We start from the raw sequence: 13,504 nt of genomic DNA, 5'->3' as shown, positions 1-13,504 counted from the left end.
AAAACGGCCCGTAAGCGGGAAAAAAAAAAACGTTGTGTGCAGGAGGCCTTAAACAGTAAAAATACATGAAAGATAATTAAAGGGGTTTGTCCAGGATTAGAAGAACATGGCTGCTTTCTTCCAGACTGAGGACCACATCTCACCATGGATTGTGTCTGGTATTCAAGTGAATGGGGCTGAGCTGCAATACCACACACGACCTAAGGACAAGTGGGGCGCTGGAAGAAAGCAGCCATGTTCTTCTAAATCCGGACAACCCCTTTAAATCAATTCTCCAACCTAAACAACCTTTCCACAAAAGGAAGTCTGCCTGGCCTCCAGCTGATTGATGTCCAAGATCTCCCAGCCATGGAAGACCACAAACTTCACCTGCAGCAAACCCCCAGGGTTACTCCGATCTAATATATGGTCGCTCTGAGCTCTATTGTGTGGGAGCCGCCATATTTTTTTTAGCAGCTCTCTGGCCAATAAACATGGGGTCAAGATCAGAACCCCCCCATCCCTCCATGATGGCCATATGCACAATGGGCATATGGGAAATGGTCTCCCTGATGGACGACCCTTTTCTATACAGTTGAGAAAACTGCAGCATGTCAGAAAAAACACTGGATTTTTCGCTATATATATATATATAAATGAGTTTAAAAAAATTGGAACCAATGCAATGTTAAAACGTTCCAAAAAAATCATACCATCTGTATGCATGTATGAACCCTGGCCTAACGCCTTGGTGGACTGTGAAACGACAACAGAGGTAAGTCTGTTAAAGGGGTATTCCGGTTGTTTGAACTTATCCCCTATCCGCAGGATAACATAGAAACATAGAATGTGTCGGCAGATAAGAACCATTTGGCCCATCTAGTCTAAGGGATAACAGATTGGTGGGGGTCCTACTGCTGGGATCATGGGAACGAGGGCCCCGTAACCTCTGCAGTCGCTGTACTCATCTATCTCCAGAACTCCCATAGAAATGAATGGAGCAGCTGCTCCATTCATTTCAAGGGGGCTGCAGGGGGTGTGGGCCCCTGTTTACCGCTAGGACCTTCACCAATCTAATAGCTATCCCCTATCCTGTGGATAGGGGATACTTTCAAACAACTGGAATACCCCTTTAAGGTCAGAACCCAGGAATGTAGTTTAGGTGCCATGTGGTAGGGGCTCCACCAATACACATAAGTAGAAGCCACAGCACAAACACCAATGTAGAGAGAGAGAGTACGCTTTATTGAAGCATAATTAACTTGCAGAAATGATAAAATATCACATATAGGTGCATCTGCCAACGTTTCGGTCCTCCATAAATTTGGTCACGCCATTGTCATAATAGTGAAAGCATTTGTACAGGAGAAAGACGGCTGCATCGCTCTCCGGTCATCTGTTTCCTCCACTCAATATTTCAATTTAACATAGATCAGTACCCTGACCGCGGTCCGGGAGGACCGAAACCTCAGCAGGGGAACCTATAGGTAGTATTTCATCATTTCTCACTTTCTGATGGATACGCCTTAGGCCTCATGCACACGACCGTTGTGTGTTTTGTGGTCCGCAAATTGAGGATCCGCAATACACGGATGGGATCTGTGTGCATTCCGCAATTTGCGTAACGGCACGGACAGCCATTGATATAACTGCCTATTCTTGTCCGCAAAACGCACAAGAATAGGACAGGTTACATTTTTTTTGCGGGCCACGGAACGGAGCAACGGATCTTTTGCAGCCCTATTTTTTTTTAATTAGATACGTTTTTATTATCATTTTTTGTCTTTCTCAAGCATCAATAAGACATTGTTTACATATAATGGGCATATATAGTATATACAATACACACCATATGACTACAAAAGACATGGCATAAATCTATGCATAGAATCAAATGGAATATGCAATTTAAACATTAACCCGTACCCACCCATCAACAAGTAACCCTACAATCCCACCCCCCACCCAGACCCCTCAAGAGCAGGACACAATCATGGTGGTTTCTCTTCAGCTCCACATTCCTGGAGCGCCGGCACTTGCAGCCCTATTTAAGTGAATGGGTCCGCATCCAAGCCGCAAAAGCTGCAGCTCGGATGCGGACCAAAACAATGGTCGTGTGCATGAGGCCTTATTCTCTATACTAAGGATTGTGCATGACATTACAGAAGTGAAGCCACACGTATGGCGCATGATCTCCGATGGACAGATGAAAATATCTGCAGTAAGGCCTCATGCACACGACCGTGCCGTTTTTTGCGGTCCGCAAAGCCCCAAAAATACGGAAGCCGTCTGTGTGCCTTCCGCAATTTGCTGAACGGAACGGGCGGCCCATTGTATAAATGCCTATTCTTGTCCACAAAACGGACAAGAATAGGACATGCTATATTTTTCTAGCGGGGTCACGAAACGGAGCAACGGATGCGGACAGCACACGGAGTGCTGTTCACATCTTTTGCGGCCCCATTGAAGTGAATGGGTCCGCATCCTAGCTGCCTAAACGGCGGCTTGGATGCGGACCCAAACAACGGCCGTGTGCATGAGGCCTAAGAGGAACTCATTTTCGTGTCTATAGTAATGAGGGGGGCGGCGAGACGGAAAATATCATCCCTATATAAATAAACATTCACTGCTAGATACAAAGTTACAGGAGGAACGGCTGCTCTGGGGGCACAAGGCTGCATGGGATCCCTCGAGAGCTGCTCCTGGAGGAGATCCAGTCTCAGGGTACTACGCCGCGTTTACGCCATATAACGTCAGCTAGCTAATGATATATTTCTTTATTACTAGCCAGATCTGACGTGTGCTTGGCTTGCAGTAGAGAAAAGTCCATATTTAGACTTAAAAAGTCATTTCCATGCCGCAGAGATTTTAGTTTTGTAATATTAATTCGTTGTAAGACATGGGCTGATCATTTCTCCACCTACAGGACTGAGAACGTGGCGAATAGGACAGTTTACGCGGACATTCAATAAACCGTCTAGATGCCTAGATCCTGTATATACCATAACGCAAACACACAAAGTACACAGTTATCACAGCCGCAGGGACCCTCAGCGAGATCCTGACCTACAGAGCGCGCGGCTGTCCTCAATACAGTCGGCACTATACAATGCCTGCGTTCCGGGCTCCAACGCCTGATCTATTTTTACAGTCTGGTGCACTGGTATTTTGGCAGCCCTCCAACAGGCTTATTTTAAGTTAATTTACAGTTATCTGCTGGACTTCTCAGGTGCTGGTAACGTACTCTAAGCTGTGAATGCGGTAGACCTCCAACTAGTAAACTCTGATGTATATACCACATGGGCCAGAGGAATCTCCAGCAGACAGGACTATTGTGCGAGATGTCTGCCAGGAGGCGCGGGTGTGGGCCTGGTGTTCATTTATTGAGGGTAGGGTCTCGGGGAGGAAATGCTCTTGGAACAAATACGAAGCAGTAATCCGCACAACAGAGAGCGCTCTCAGTCCTGTAACTTGACCCCATGCCTTTGCGTGATTTATATTAAAAGGGGTTGTCTCAGTTCAGCAAATAGCATTTATTATGTAGATGGTTAATACAAGGCACTTACTAATGTATTGTCCGTATTGCCTCCTTTGCCGGCTGGATTCATTTTTAGAACAAAAACAAAGACAGGGTGAGACCGCAGAGTGCACCGGTCTTTGTTTCTGTTATATTATTTTTACTGTTTATCACATCCACACATTTGCTATCCTGTGTAGGATGTCCATTGTGGTACTTGTGGTCCGCTGCAGGCATCCTCCATTGTATGCATTTTTGCTGGGGATTGCCATTAGCAGCGGACCACAAGTGCAGGATCTGCCCCCCACCCCGGGTATAGATGCACCACTGCATATGGGGTTGAGCACGTCCTGCTTTTTATTAACTTGCCAATCTGTAGTTTGTATACTGGATTCATTTTTCCATCACATTATACAATGCTTGTTTCCATGGTTACGACCACCCTGCAATCCCTAAGCGGTGGCACCCTATAGGAAAAAGCACTAGCCTATGTGCGGTCCCATGGTCCCTGCCACCGGAGAGGCTGGCGCTTTTTCCTATAGTGTGTAAGCACGACCACCACTGCTGGATTGCAGGGTGGTCATAACCCCTGGAAACGAGCAATGTATAATATGATGGAAAAAGGAATCAAGCCAGCAAAGAAGACAATATGGAGAATCACAGTACATTAGTAAGAGGCCTGTATGAACTTTCTCTACGTGATACATGCCATTTGCTGAAGTGAGACAACCCCTTTAAAGAGTGATTTATTGGGGGTCACCAAATGACCTGTCCTATGCCTTTGACCCAGACTCTCTCCTGTTGCAAACCCTCTTATCCCTCGGCATCAGAGACCTGGCTCTCTCCTGGATCTCCTCATGCCTCACCAATAGAACCTTCAATGTTTCCCATTCCTACACCACCTCCTCATCCCACTCTCTCTCTGTAGGTGTCCCTCTTGGCTCTGTCCTGGGTCCTCCTACTTTTTGTCAGTTATACATTCATAGAACAGCTCATAGGGTCCCATGGCTTTCAATACCACCTCTATGCTGATGACACTCAAATCTATCACTCTGGCCCAGATGTCACATCTAAAATCCCAGCATGTCTATCAGCTGTATCTTCATTCTTCTCCTCTTGCTTCTTAAAACTCAACAGAGAGAAAACATAATCCATCATCGTTCTCCCAGGTCACTCAGACCTCCTACCAGACCTAGCCATTAAAATGAACAGTGCCGTGCTTTCTCCAGTCTCACTGCCTTGGGATAACATTTAATTCTGCCATATCCTTCAAGCCACAAATCCAAACCCTTACCTCCACCTGCCACTTCCAACTCAAGAACATCTCACATATTTGCTCCTTCCTCACCCCTTAGTCAACTAAAATACTAGCGCGTGCCCTCATCATCTCCCGTCTGGACTACTGCAACATCCTCCTCTGTGACCTCCCATCTAGCACCATCGCTCCCCTCCAATCTATCCTCAACTCTGCTGGCCATTTAATCCCTGCCAGAGTCGGCCGCACTATTTAGGGTCAGGCCACACTGTCAAGTTTCCCTATGCAGTTTTGGAAGCCAAAATCAGGAGTGGATCATAAAAGGAGAGAAAGTATAAAGGATAGATACGCCTTCTTCTCTTTTTTTAATTTCGCTCGTTAGCGATCATCTGGCAGTGTAATACTGCCGCCGATTACCCGATGAACGAGCAAACGCTTGTTCATCTGGTAATCGGGATCTTTTAATATGTTATCCTGGTTTCCTAGCGGCAGATTGTGCCGTGTAATAGGAGCTCTGCTGCCGGCAAACAATAAGACAGTATAAGGACAAGCGATGCATTAGCGATCACTCGTCCCTATACTGTGGAGGAGATCGCTGCATGTAATCATCTGCTCTATCCGCCCATGTAACAGGGTGCATCAAGAGAGCTGATCATTTGTATACCCTGCCTGAATGGACACCTATAGATTCTGGGCCCAGTCAGACACAATGCATATACTATCACATTACAAGTTATGGTTGGAGCAATACTAACGGCTGAACTGGCGGTTATATTTGGCAGTCCGATAATGAACAGATAAGCCCCTCTACACAATAGTCTGACCTCAGAACCGATCACATATATATAGTGGCTTTTACGCAAGCCAAAGATTGGGCGGACAGGCCCCATATAAACAGGGCAGCGATCCACCTTCAGGTGATCCGATTGGATCTTTTATGCAAAAAACTGCTCACTCATCGGTAACCCGTCCTCCCGTGTAAACAGGGGATGACCCCACATTGGCCCAGGCACTGGCTGGCGTCAGAACTTTGTAAACGAGTGCCGATTGGCTTATTGACTTATACGGCCTGCATCGGGCGATGTAAAACCACCAGAGACGGACGCTGTCCTTAGGAGGCAACAAGCATCAGGCAGTCTGAGGACTATTGGCATCTCATTTGGATTTAGATTATAATTCCTGCATTCCTGTACCCATCGGGCCTCACTTATCAAAACTGTAACAGGAAAGCTCTTTGTTGCCCATAGCAACCAATCAGTGCTCACCTTTTATTTCTTAAGGTGTTCTGAAAGAATGAAAGGTGAGCTCTGATTGGTTGCTATTGGCAGCTTTCCTGGTAGACAGTTTTGAAAAATGAGGCCCATTCAGTTTATGCCTAAATCTTGACCGATCTGACTAGAGTTGTTGCGGTGGAGTAATGTCCTCCACCTGATATCGCCAGCAATGGTGGTATCTATGTCCCCAACCGCCTGGCATGCAAAACATGAAGACAAAGGTATAGGGGGCGGACGGGAAGAGACATTCACATATACAAATGTATGGTAATGGAGCAGCAGCCACAGAAGGCAAATGATCTCCTCCACTGTATTCCAGCACCTGCAATATCACTAGAAGCCCGGAGGGGGTTACCTGCTCTCTCCTCCTTGCTTGTTGTTGGCAGGTATGGGGTGCAGCACCGTCTGGTTCCCTTCCATCTCCACAATGCATTTCGTGTTCAGATCCAGCTCTAAATCAAAGAATTATTAGGCACATGGTTAGTGATCCAAGCCCCTAGACCAGGGGTCAGCAACCTCCGACACTCCGGCTGTTGTGGAACTACAATTCCCATCATGCTCCGTTCATTTCTCTGAGAGGAGCAGAGCAAATATGCATGCTGGGAGTTGTAGTTTCCCAACAGCTGGCGCGCAGGAGGTTGCTGATCCCTGCCCTAGACCACAGACATGATAGCACTTCACGCCCTGCTTCCTTCCAATACATCTTAATGCCAGGATGTCCCATAAGTGAACAAGCTGGCTAACTTTCCCATATCCCATGAAGGCCAGTAGACCGCCCCGGGGCATAATTCATATGTACAGTACCCTGGGCACTGTGGTAGATAGGCCCGCTGGCAAAATCCCATGTGGCTATATATCTAAGGGAAGAATGGGATTCATTCCAAAGTCGCAAGCTCATAGGCAAAGCCTGGGCTACATAACATGGGTGACTCAATGCGCCCGCAGCAGTGGGTAAAAGTGGCATTGCGACAATGGACTGCTAAAGCTGCCATCCTGCCAGCATGCAAATACTTATAGCAATGAGGATTCAGAAAACGACGCTTGCTAGCATCTCACCTGAAAGGACTAGGAGGCAAGTGTCCAACTTGAATGGACCCCGTGATACTAAATAACTGGACTAGAAAGTGTGCCACTAAAGGGTTAACCGCCCCCAATAAACTTCCAAGAAGTTTTTTTCCCCCCTTCTGCCCACTGACACTTTGAGGAATAGGAAGGTGCCACAATAGGCGGTGAGATGTCAGAGGGGCCCGGCACTGCACGGGTTACTTTCTGCAGCCCCCTCCCCGATATAAAGCAGCGCTCGTTACCTCTCCGGTTCGTGGGCCGGACCCTGACGGCCACTTTCACCTTGCTATCCGACATTTTCTTCTCATCCGATCGGGAGCTCCCTCCACCACCGCCCGGGATCCGGCTCCGATCAAGGGCTCCTAGGAATCGGCTGCTGCAGATGTCGCGGGAAGAAGAGGAGCTCCCGGGGCGAGAAAGCCCATCCCGGTGCCGGCAGCGCCCGGTGGATCCTACGTGCGGAGGAGAGGTCCCAGCCCTGCGCCTGTCGCCATTATCATCTGGGAGCAGGCAGGAGCTGAGCCCAGTGCTGCTGCCAGCCCCTCCCTCCGCTTCCTCCTCCTCTCCTTGGAGTCATTCGGGCTCCGTCCTTCCCGAGATCCAGCCTTGCCACCTACAGGACAGTCCGGATCAGGCCACCTTCCCCTGAGCTCCTCCGGACTGGCCTTGGGCTGAGGAGCAGGCTTGACCACCAGAAGATTTCTTATTTCTGGACAACTTATCCCCAAATCATGGACAGCCACTATAACTAATGATAAAGATGAGAAGTTCTACATGTCTGTAGCTCCATATACTGCTAAGAACTCCTTACCAGTGTCCACTGTGGATCTGATGAGGAGAATTACAACCAAAATAACCTCCTCAGGTACCACCAGCCACAAGAAAATCTATTTTTTTTCCGACAGAAACAGGAAAAAGTCAGCTATTTTTATGGACTGTCCTAAAATTTTTGGAACCATTGGCAGTGACGTACATAGAGAAGTAAGGGCCCCATACAAAGTATCAAACCAGGCCCCCCACACAGGACGGAAGGGTTTCCGCCTAAACCCCTTTTCAATGACCCTTGGGCCATTTTTTCCGCTGCCTCATTTGCTAAAAGTTGTTCCTTTAGAGGGTAGAGTCCTGACCAAGTTTTCAGCTTCAGTAGAAGAGGAGATGATCCCAACTAAGACTGGGCCCCCTCTTGCTCTGGGCCCTATAGCAGTGGCGTGGTCTGCCGCTATGGTAGTTATGCCCCTGACCGTTGTCAATAACTTGGGCCATGACTTATGGTCCGTGGTAGCGGAATCCATAACGGAATTTTAAGATGCGCCAAACGTGAAACACACGTTCGCTCATCATTACTGTCTACCTTTGGGACATTCCAGGAGATTCCAAGGGGGAAAAATGTTTGGTCTTTATACCCTCATTTATGTAGGACATACCCATAATGTACGGAATTTCAGTCACAATTCCGACCTTTAGTACACTGAAATGAATAGAGATCTAATACCCCCTAAAATCAATAAAGACCTGGTTCTCCCAGACACCCTAAAACTGTCTGCTAAGGTAATGTGCCCTGCAGCCCCCCTAAAAGCGCTGAACCCAGACCTCCCGATGTTTATAGACCGCAGCCAAAACAGCTTCCACTCTTCTGGGAAGGCTTTGTATAAGAGTTTGGAATGTGTCTGTGGGAATTTTTGCCTATTCATCCAGAAGAACATTTGTGAGGTCAGGCACTGGTGTCGGAGGAGATGCCTTGGCTTACAATCGGGTCAGGGGGGCTCTGTGGGGGCCAGTCATGTTCTTCCACATCAAGCTTGCCCAGCCGTGCATTTATGGACCTTGCTTTGTGCAGCCAATGACTGGCCTCAGCGTGACGTGTCCTCAAGTGGCATGTGCCCAGCAGGACATGCTGCTTGGTGACCCGTTACTAGTGATGGACGAACATCAGCTGGGACGATTCGCAAACAAATGTTCGCGACGGGCCCCATTGACTTTAATGGCAGGTAAACCTGAAAAACCTTCAGCTCATATTTGCAGCCAGCAAACACTTACTACAAGTACATAAATAGTCCCACAACATGGACCGTGACATACCAGAGGGGCATCATTGGCAAAAATTCCCACAAAAAATATGTATTTAAATCAGGGGCCATTTTTAATGCGTCTTGGGCTACTTCTATACTTGCGTTCGGAGCGGATCTGTCTGGTGTCTGCACAGACGGATCCGCTCCTATAATGCAAACGTTGGGATCCGTTCAGAACGGATCCGTCTGCATTATAGTTCAGAAAAAATTCTAAATGTGAAAGTAGTTCAGACGGATCCGTCCAGACTTTACATTTAAAGTCAATGGGGGACGGATCCGTTTGAAATTGCACCATATTGTGTCAACTTCAAACGGATCCGTCCCCATTGACTTACATTGTAAGTCTGGACGGATCCGTTTGGCTCCGCACGGCCAGGCGGACACCCGAACGCTGCAAGCTGCGTTCGGGTGTCCGCCTGCTGAGCGGAACGGAGGCCAAGCGGAGCCATCCTGATGCACATCCACTCAGAATGCATTGGGGCTCTACGGATCTGTTCGGGGCCGCTTGTGAGAGCCTTCAAACGGAGCTTACAAGCGGAACCCCGAACGCAAGTGTGAAAGTAGCCTTAAAGAGGACCTTTCACCATAATAAAACCTCTAAACTAACTATACAGACGTCTAGAGCGGCGCCCAGGGATCCCCCTGCACTTACTGTTATCCCCGGGCGCCGCTCCGTTCTCCCGTTATAGCCTCCGGTATCTTCATATGTTCGGCTCCACCCAGTGGAACCTGCCGCCGTCTCATTCTCCCATGCTGTAGTGCTGCCCAATCGCAGCGCTCGGCTCATAGCCTGAGAGAGAAAAAAACTCTCAGGCTATGAGCTGAGCGCTGCGAATGGCCAGCGCTACAGCATAGGAGAAGGAGACGCCGGCAGTTTCTCCCTGGTGGAGCCTAACTATGAAGATACCGGAGCCTATACCGGGAGAACGGAGCGGCGCCCGGGGATAACAGTAAGTGCAGGGGGATCCCTGGGCGCCGCTCTACACGTCTGTATAGTTAGTTTAGAGGTTTTATTATGGTGAAAGGTCCTCTTTAAAGGGAAATTCTCAAAAATGTGCCCTGCTGGAGCCTAGAAATTTTTTATTTCCCATCGGTCTGATGTATACAAATGTGCAGCACTCCATGTTTTTGTATCCTGCAGAGTCCATAAAAAAATGCATACGTTAACGTACATTTTTTTTTCTACCATAGAACTGTATGGTGAACGGACACCACTGTACGGCATCAGTCTGAGGCATCTGTTACCACATACATTTTTGGTATGCATTAAATGATGGCAAAAATAGGATGTGAACGCAGCCCTAGTGTCAGAAAAAGCACCAGTACACAGCGGAGCAGCGTGGCGGAGAGGAGAGGCCGCCATGTACTGACAGAGCGCTACCTGGTCCTGGTGGTCAGGGATGAGGACAGTGTTTCCCAAGGATCATTTTCTACTGGGAAATACAGGGCACAGTATAATACACTAGAATCTATATAATATAAAGAAATTAGCCCTACCCCCGAATAATAATACAATTAGGTGGTCATTTATCATATAGAAATACGTCTATGTTAGGCGTATTTCTGACACAGATTGTGGCGCAAAGGTCGTTAGCACCGCAATCTGCATATTTTTCCCGCTCATGCAAGGTTTAAAAAAGGACGGTGTGGGCAGGGAAAGGGATACAGTTATGGCCATCCAGTTGTTGGATATCACCGCCATACATTGACCGGATAACATCTCTGTAGAGTGAGCCGATAACACCGCCATACCGTGACCGGATAAAAGGGTATGAGAAAGCACTGTACAGGGAAGGACTAGGGGCACTGCACAGGGTGTGGTAAGAGGGCACAATGCAGGGTACAAGGGGGCACAGTACGGGGTGGGGGGCACAGTCACATGACCCAGTGACATTAGAAGGTCCTTATGGTGAATACGGTTCATACACCACCATAATGAGAGGCAGAGGAGTGAGACAGGGGTGTGATCATGTGGCTAGAGATAAAATATATAACTGTCGGCCAATACAGGCCCCAAAACTTAGACAATAAGCATTCACCTGACAGCAAAGAACTGTGGATTCTGTGGCTGGAGGTGCATTAGGCCATCACAGGATAAGGCCTCATGCACACGACCGTTGTGTGCATCCGTGGCCGTTGTGCCGTTTTCCGTTTTTTTTTCGCGGACCCATTGACTTTCAATCCGTGGAAAAATCGGAAAATTTGTAGCAGCATTATACTTACCTGCGAGCTGTGATGTCTGCGTCCGGCCGGGAGCTCCTCCTACTGGTAAGTGACAGGTCATTAAGCAATGCGCCGCACAGACCTGTCACTTACCAGTAGGAGGAGCTCCCGGCTGGACGCAGACATCGCAGCTCGCAGGTAAGTATAATGCTGCTACAAATTGCTAAGTAACCATGGCAACCGGGACAGCAGTAGCGTCCTGGTTGCCATTGTTACCGATCGGAGCCCCAGCGATTAAACTGGGACTCCGATCGGTACTCTCCGCTGCCACCAATGATAGGGGGGGAGATTTTAATTAGGAGGGAGGGGAGAGGGCCCACTGGCCACCAACGAGTTAACTACAGGGGAGGAAGGGGGGCCGGCCGCACTGGCCACCAACGAGTTAACTACAGGGGAGGGGGGGGCCCATTGGCCACCAACGAGTTAATTACAGGGGAGGGAGGGGGGCCCACTGGCCACCAATGAGTTAACTACGAGGGAGGGGGGGGGGGCTGCTGCCAGGCAGCAGGGGGCAGTCATGTACACAGTTCTTTTAGTATATTCTAACCTGAAGCATCCCCATCACCATGGGAACGCCTCTGTGTTAGAATATACTGTCGGATTTGAGTTTCACGATGTAACTCAAATCCCACGGTATATTCTAACATAGAGGCGTTCCCATGGTGATGGGGACTCTTCAAGTTAAAATATACCATCGGATTGGAGAAAACTCCAATCCTATGGTATATTAACTCCTGACTTTACATTGAAAGTCAATGGGGGACGGATCCGTTTGAAATTGCACCATATTGTGTCAACATCAAACGGATCCGTCCCCATTGACTTGCATTGTAATCAGGACGGATCCGTCTGGCTCCGCACGGCCAGGCGGACACCAAAACGACTTTTTTTTCATGTCCGTGGATCCTCCAAAAATCAAGACAGACCCACGGACGAAAAAACGGTCACGGATCACGGAAAAACGGAACCCGTTTTTGCGGACCGCAAAAAAATACGGTCGTGTGCATGAGGCCTAAGTATATAACTGTCGGCCAGTACAGGCCCCACAAATTAGGCAATAGGCATTCACCTGACAGCAAAGAACTTTGGATTCTGTGACTGGAGGTACATTAGGCGGTGACAGGATACGTATATAACTGTCAGACAGTACAGGCCCCACAAATTAGGCAATAGGCATGGCCGCACAACTCCCATTACTTAACAGAATATTAAAAGGAGAAGCAATAAATAAAGACAGACACTTCTATGTGTGGATAAAATTGGCCGCAATGTTTATTTAGGGTTAAATATTTACTCCCTAAAAACAATTCCAATAAATAATAAAGTCTCTGTACAGGATATTTGTCCCCTCAAGCGCTGCAAATCCTAGGACAATGTGGGTAAAAAAGTCCACCAAATATAGCGCTAAGAAGAAGGATTGCGCTGCAAGAGAAGATTATTTTCTGTTTAAGTAAATTCTCTTTCCTTTATATTCGAAAAGGCCTTCAGTTATTAGGACCACGTACACACGAACTCTCAACGGTGGCATGGAAACCTGAAATGTAGTGAAAAAACGCACTATGGTGTAGTATGCTCCAAACACCTATCGCGCCTTGTGAATACTATATACTCACAAGACTCCACTTGTAAGACGCGTGGATGGAGATCTCTTTAGTATCTTCAATAGGAGAGCTCTGTTGGTAGAGCGGGCATAAGCCAGGAGCCGTCGATTCAGCAGATCCCACCAGTAGAGTGCCACTTGTAGAGGAGAACACCAGGCTCCCACTTCCAAAGATCTCAAAGGAAGGAGGGCGCAAGAATAGTGAAGTACGTACCGATGTTTCAGATAAAAATGATTTAATATACTCACAAAAGTACAGGTATAAAAACAATCTGTGTTGCCCGACCCGGGTTTCGCCATAATGCTTCGTCTGGGGCGTTGATTACTAAGTGGAAACCACTGAGTTTAAGTTCACGGGGAAACCTCCCCTTGTATGCGTCATAATGACATCTAAATCTCTTGGAATATTTAGTAGTTAGAAAGGGGAAGCGAAAACCATAAAATGAGTATTCTAACCACACATATATACATCAGATACAAACAGACTCGTAAAATGAGGTAATGGGGATGAGATATATTAAG

At 47.8% G+C, this 13,504-nt stretch overlaps 1 protein-coding gene across 5 annotated transcripts in view; it reads right to left on the bottom strand.

The window, feature by feature from the left end:
• KIF13A (kinesin family member 13A) overlaps window positions 1–7,616 on the bottom strand; it is a 185,840-nt gene extending 178,224 nt beyond the window's left edge. For all 5 annotated transcript variants that reach the window (XM_040432694.1, XM_040432696.1, XM_040432695.1 and 2 more), the window contains exons 1-3: window positions 7,496–7,616; window positions 7,333–7,465; window positions 6,381–6,477 (exon numbers count right to left, since the gene is read on the bottom strand). In XM_040432694.1, coding sequence (XP_040288628.1) covers window positions 6,381–6,477; window positions 7,333–7,387 — 152 coding nt within the window. In that variant the 5' untranslated portion in view covers window positions 7,388–7,465; window positions 7,496–7,616. The remainder of the gene's footprint in view (window positions 1–6,380; window positions 6,478–7,332; window positions 7,466–7,495) is intronic.
• Between the last annotated feature and the right edge of the window lie 5,888 nt (window positions 7,617–13,504).

Source organism: Bufo bufo, chromosome 5 (genome assembly GCF_905171765.1).
Source record: "Bufo bufo chromosome 5, aBufBuf1.1, whole genome shotgun sequence".
Taxonomy (NCBI): domain Eukaryota; kingdom Metazoa; phylum Chordata; class Amphibia; order Anura; family Bufonidae; genus Bufo; species Bufo bufo.
This window is presented reverse-complemented; position numbering and strand designations above follow the sequence as displayed.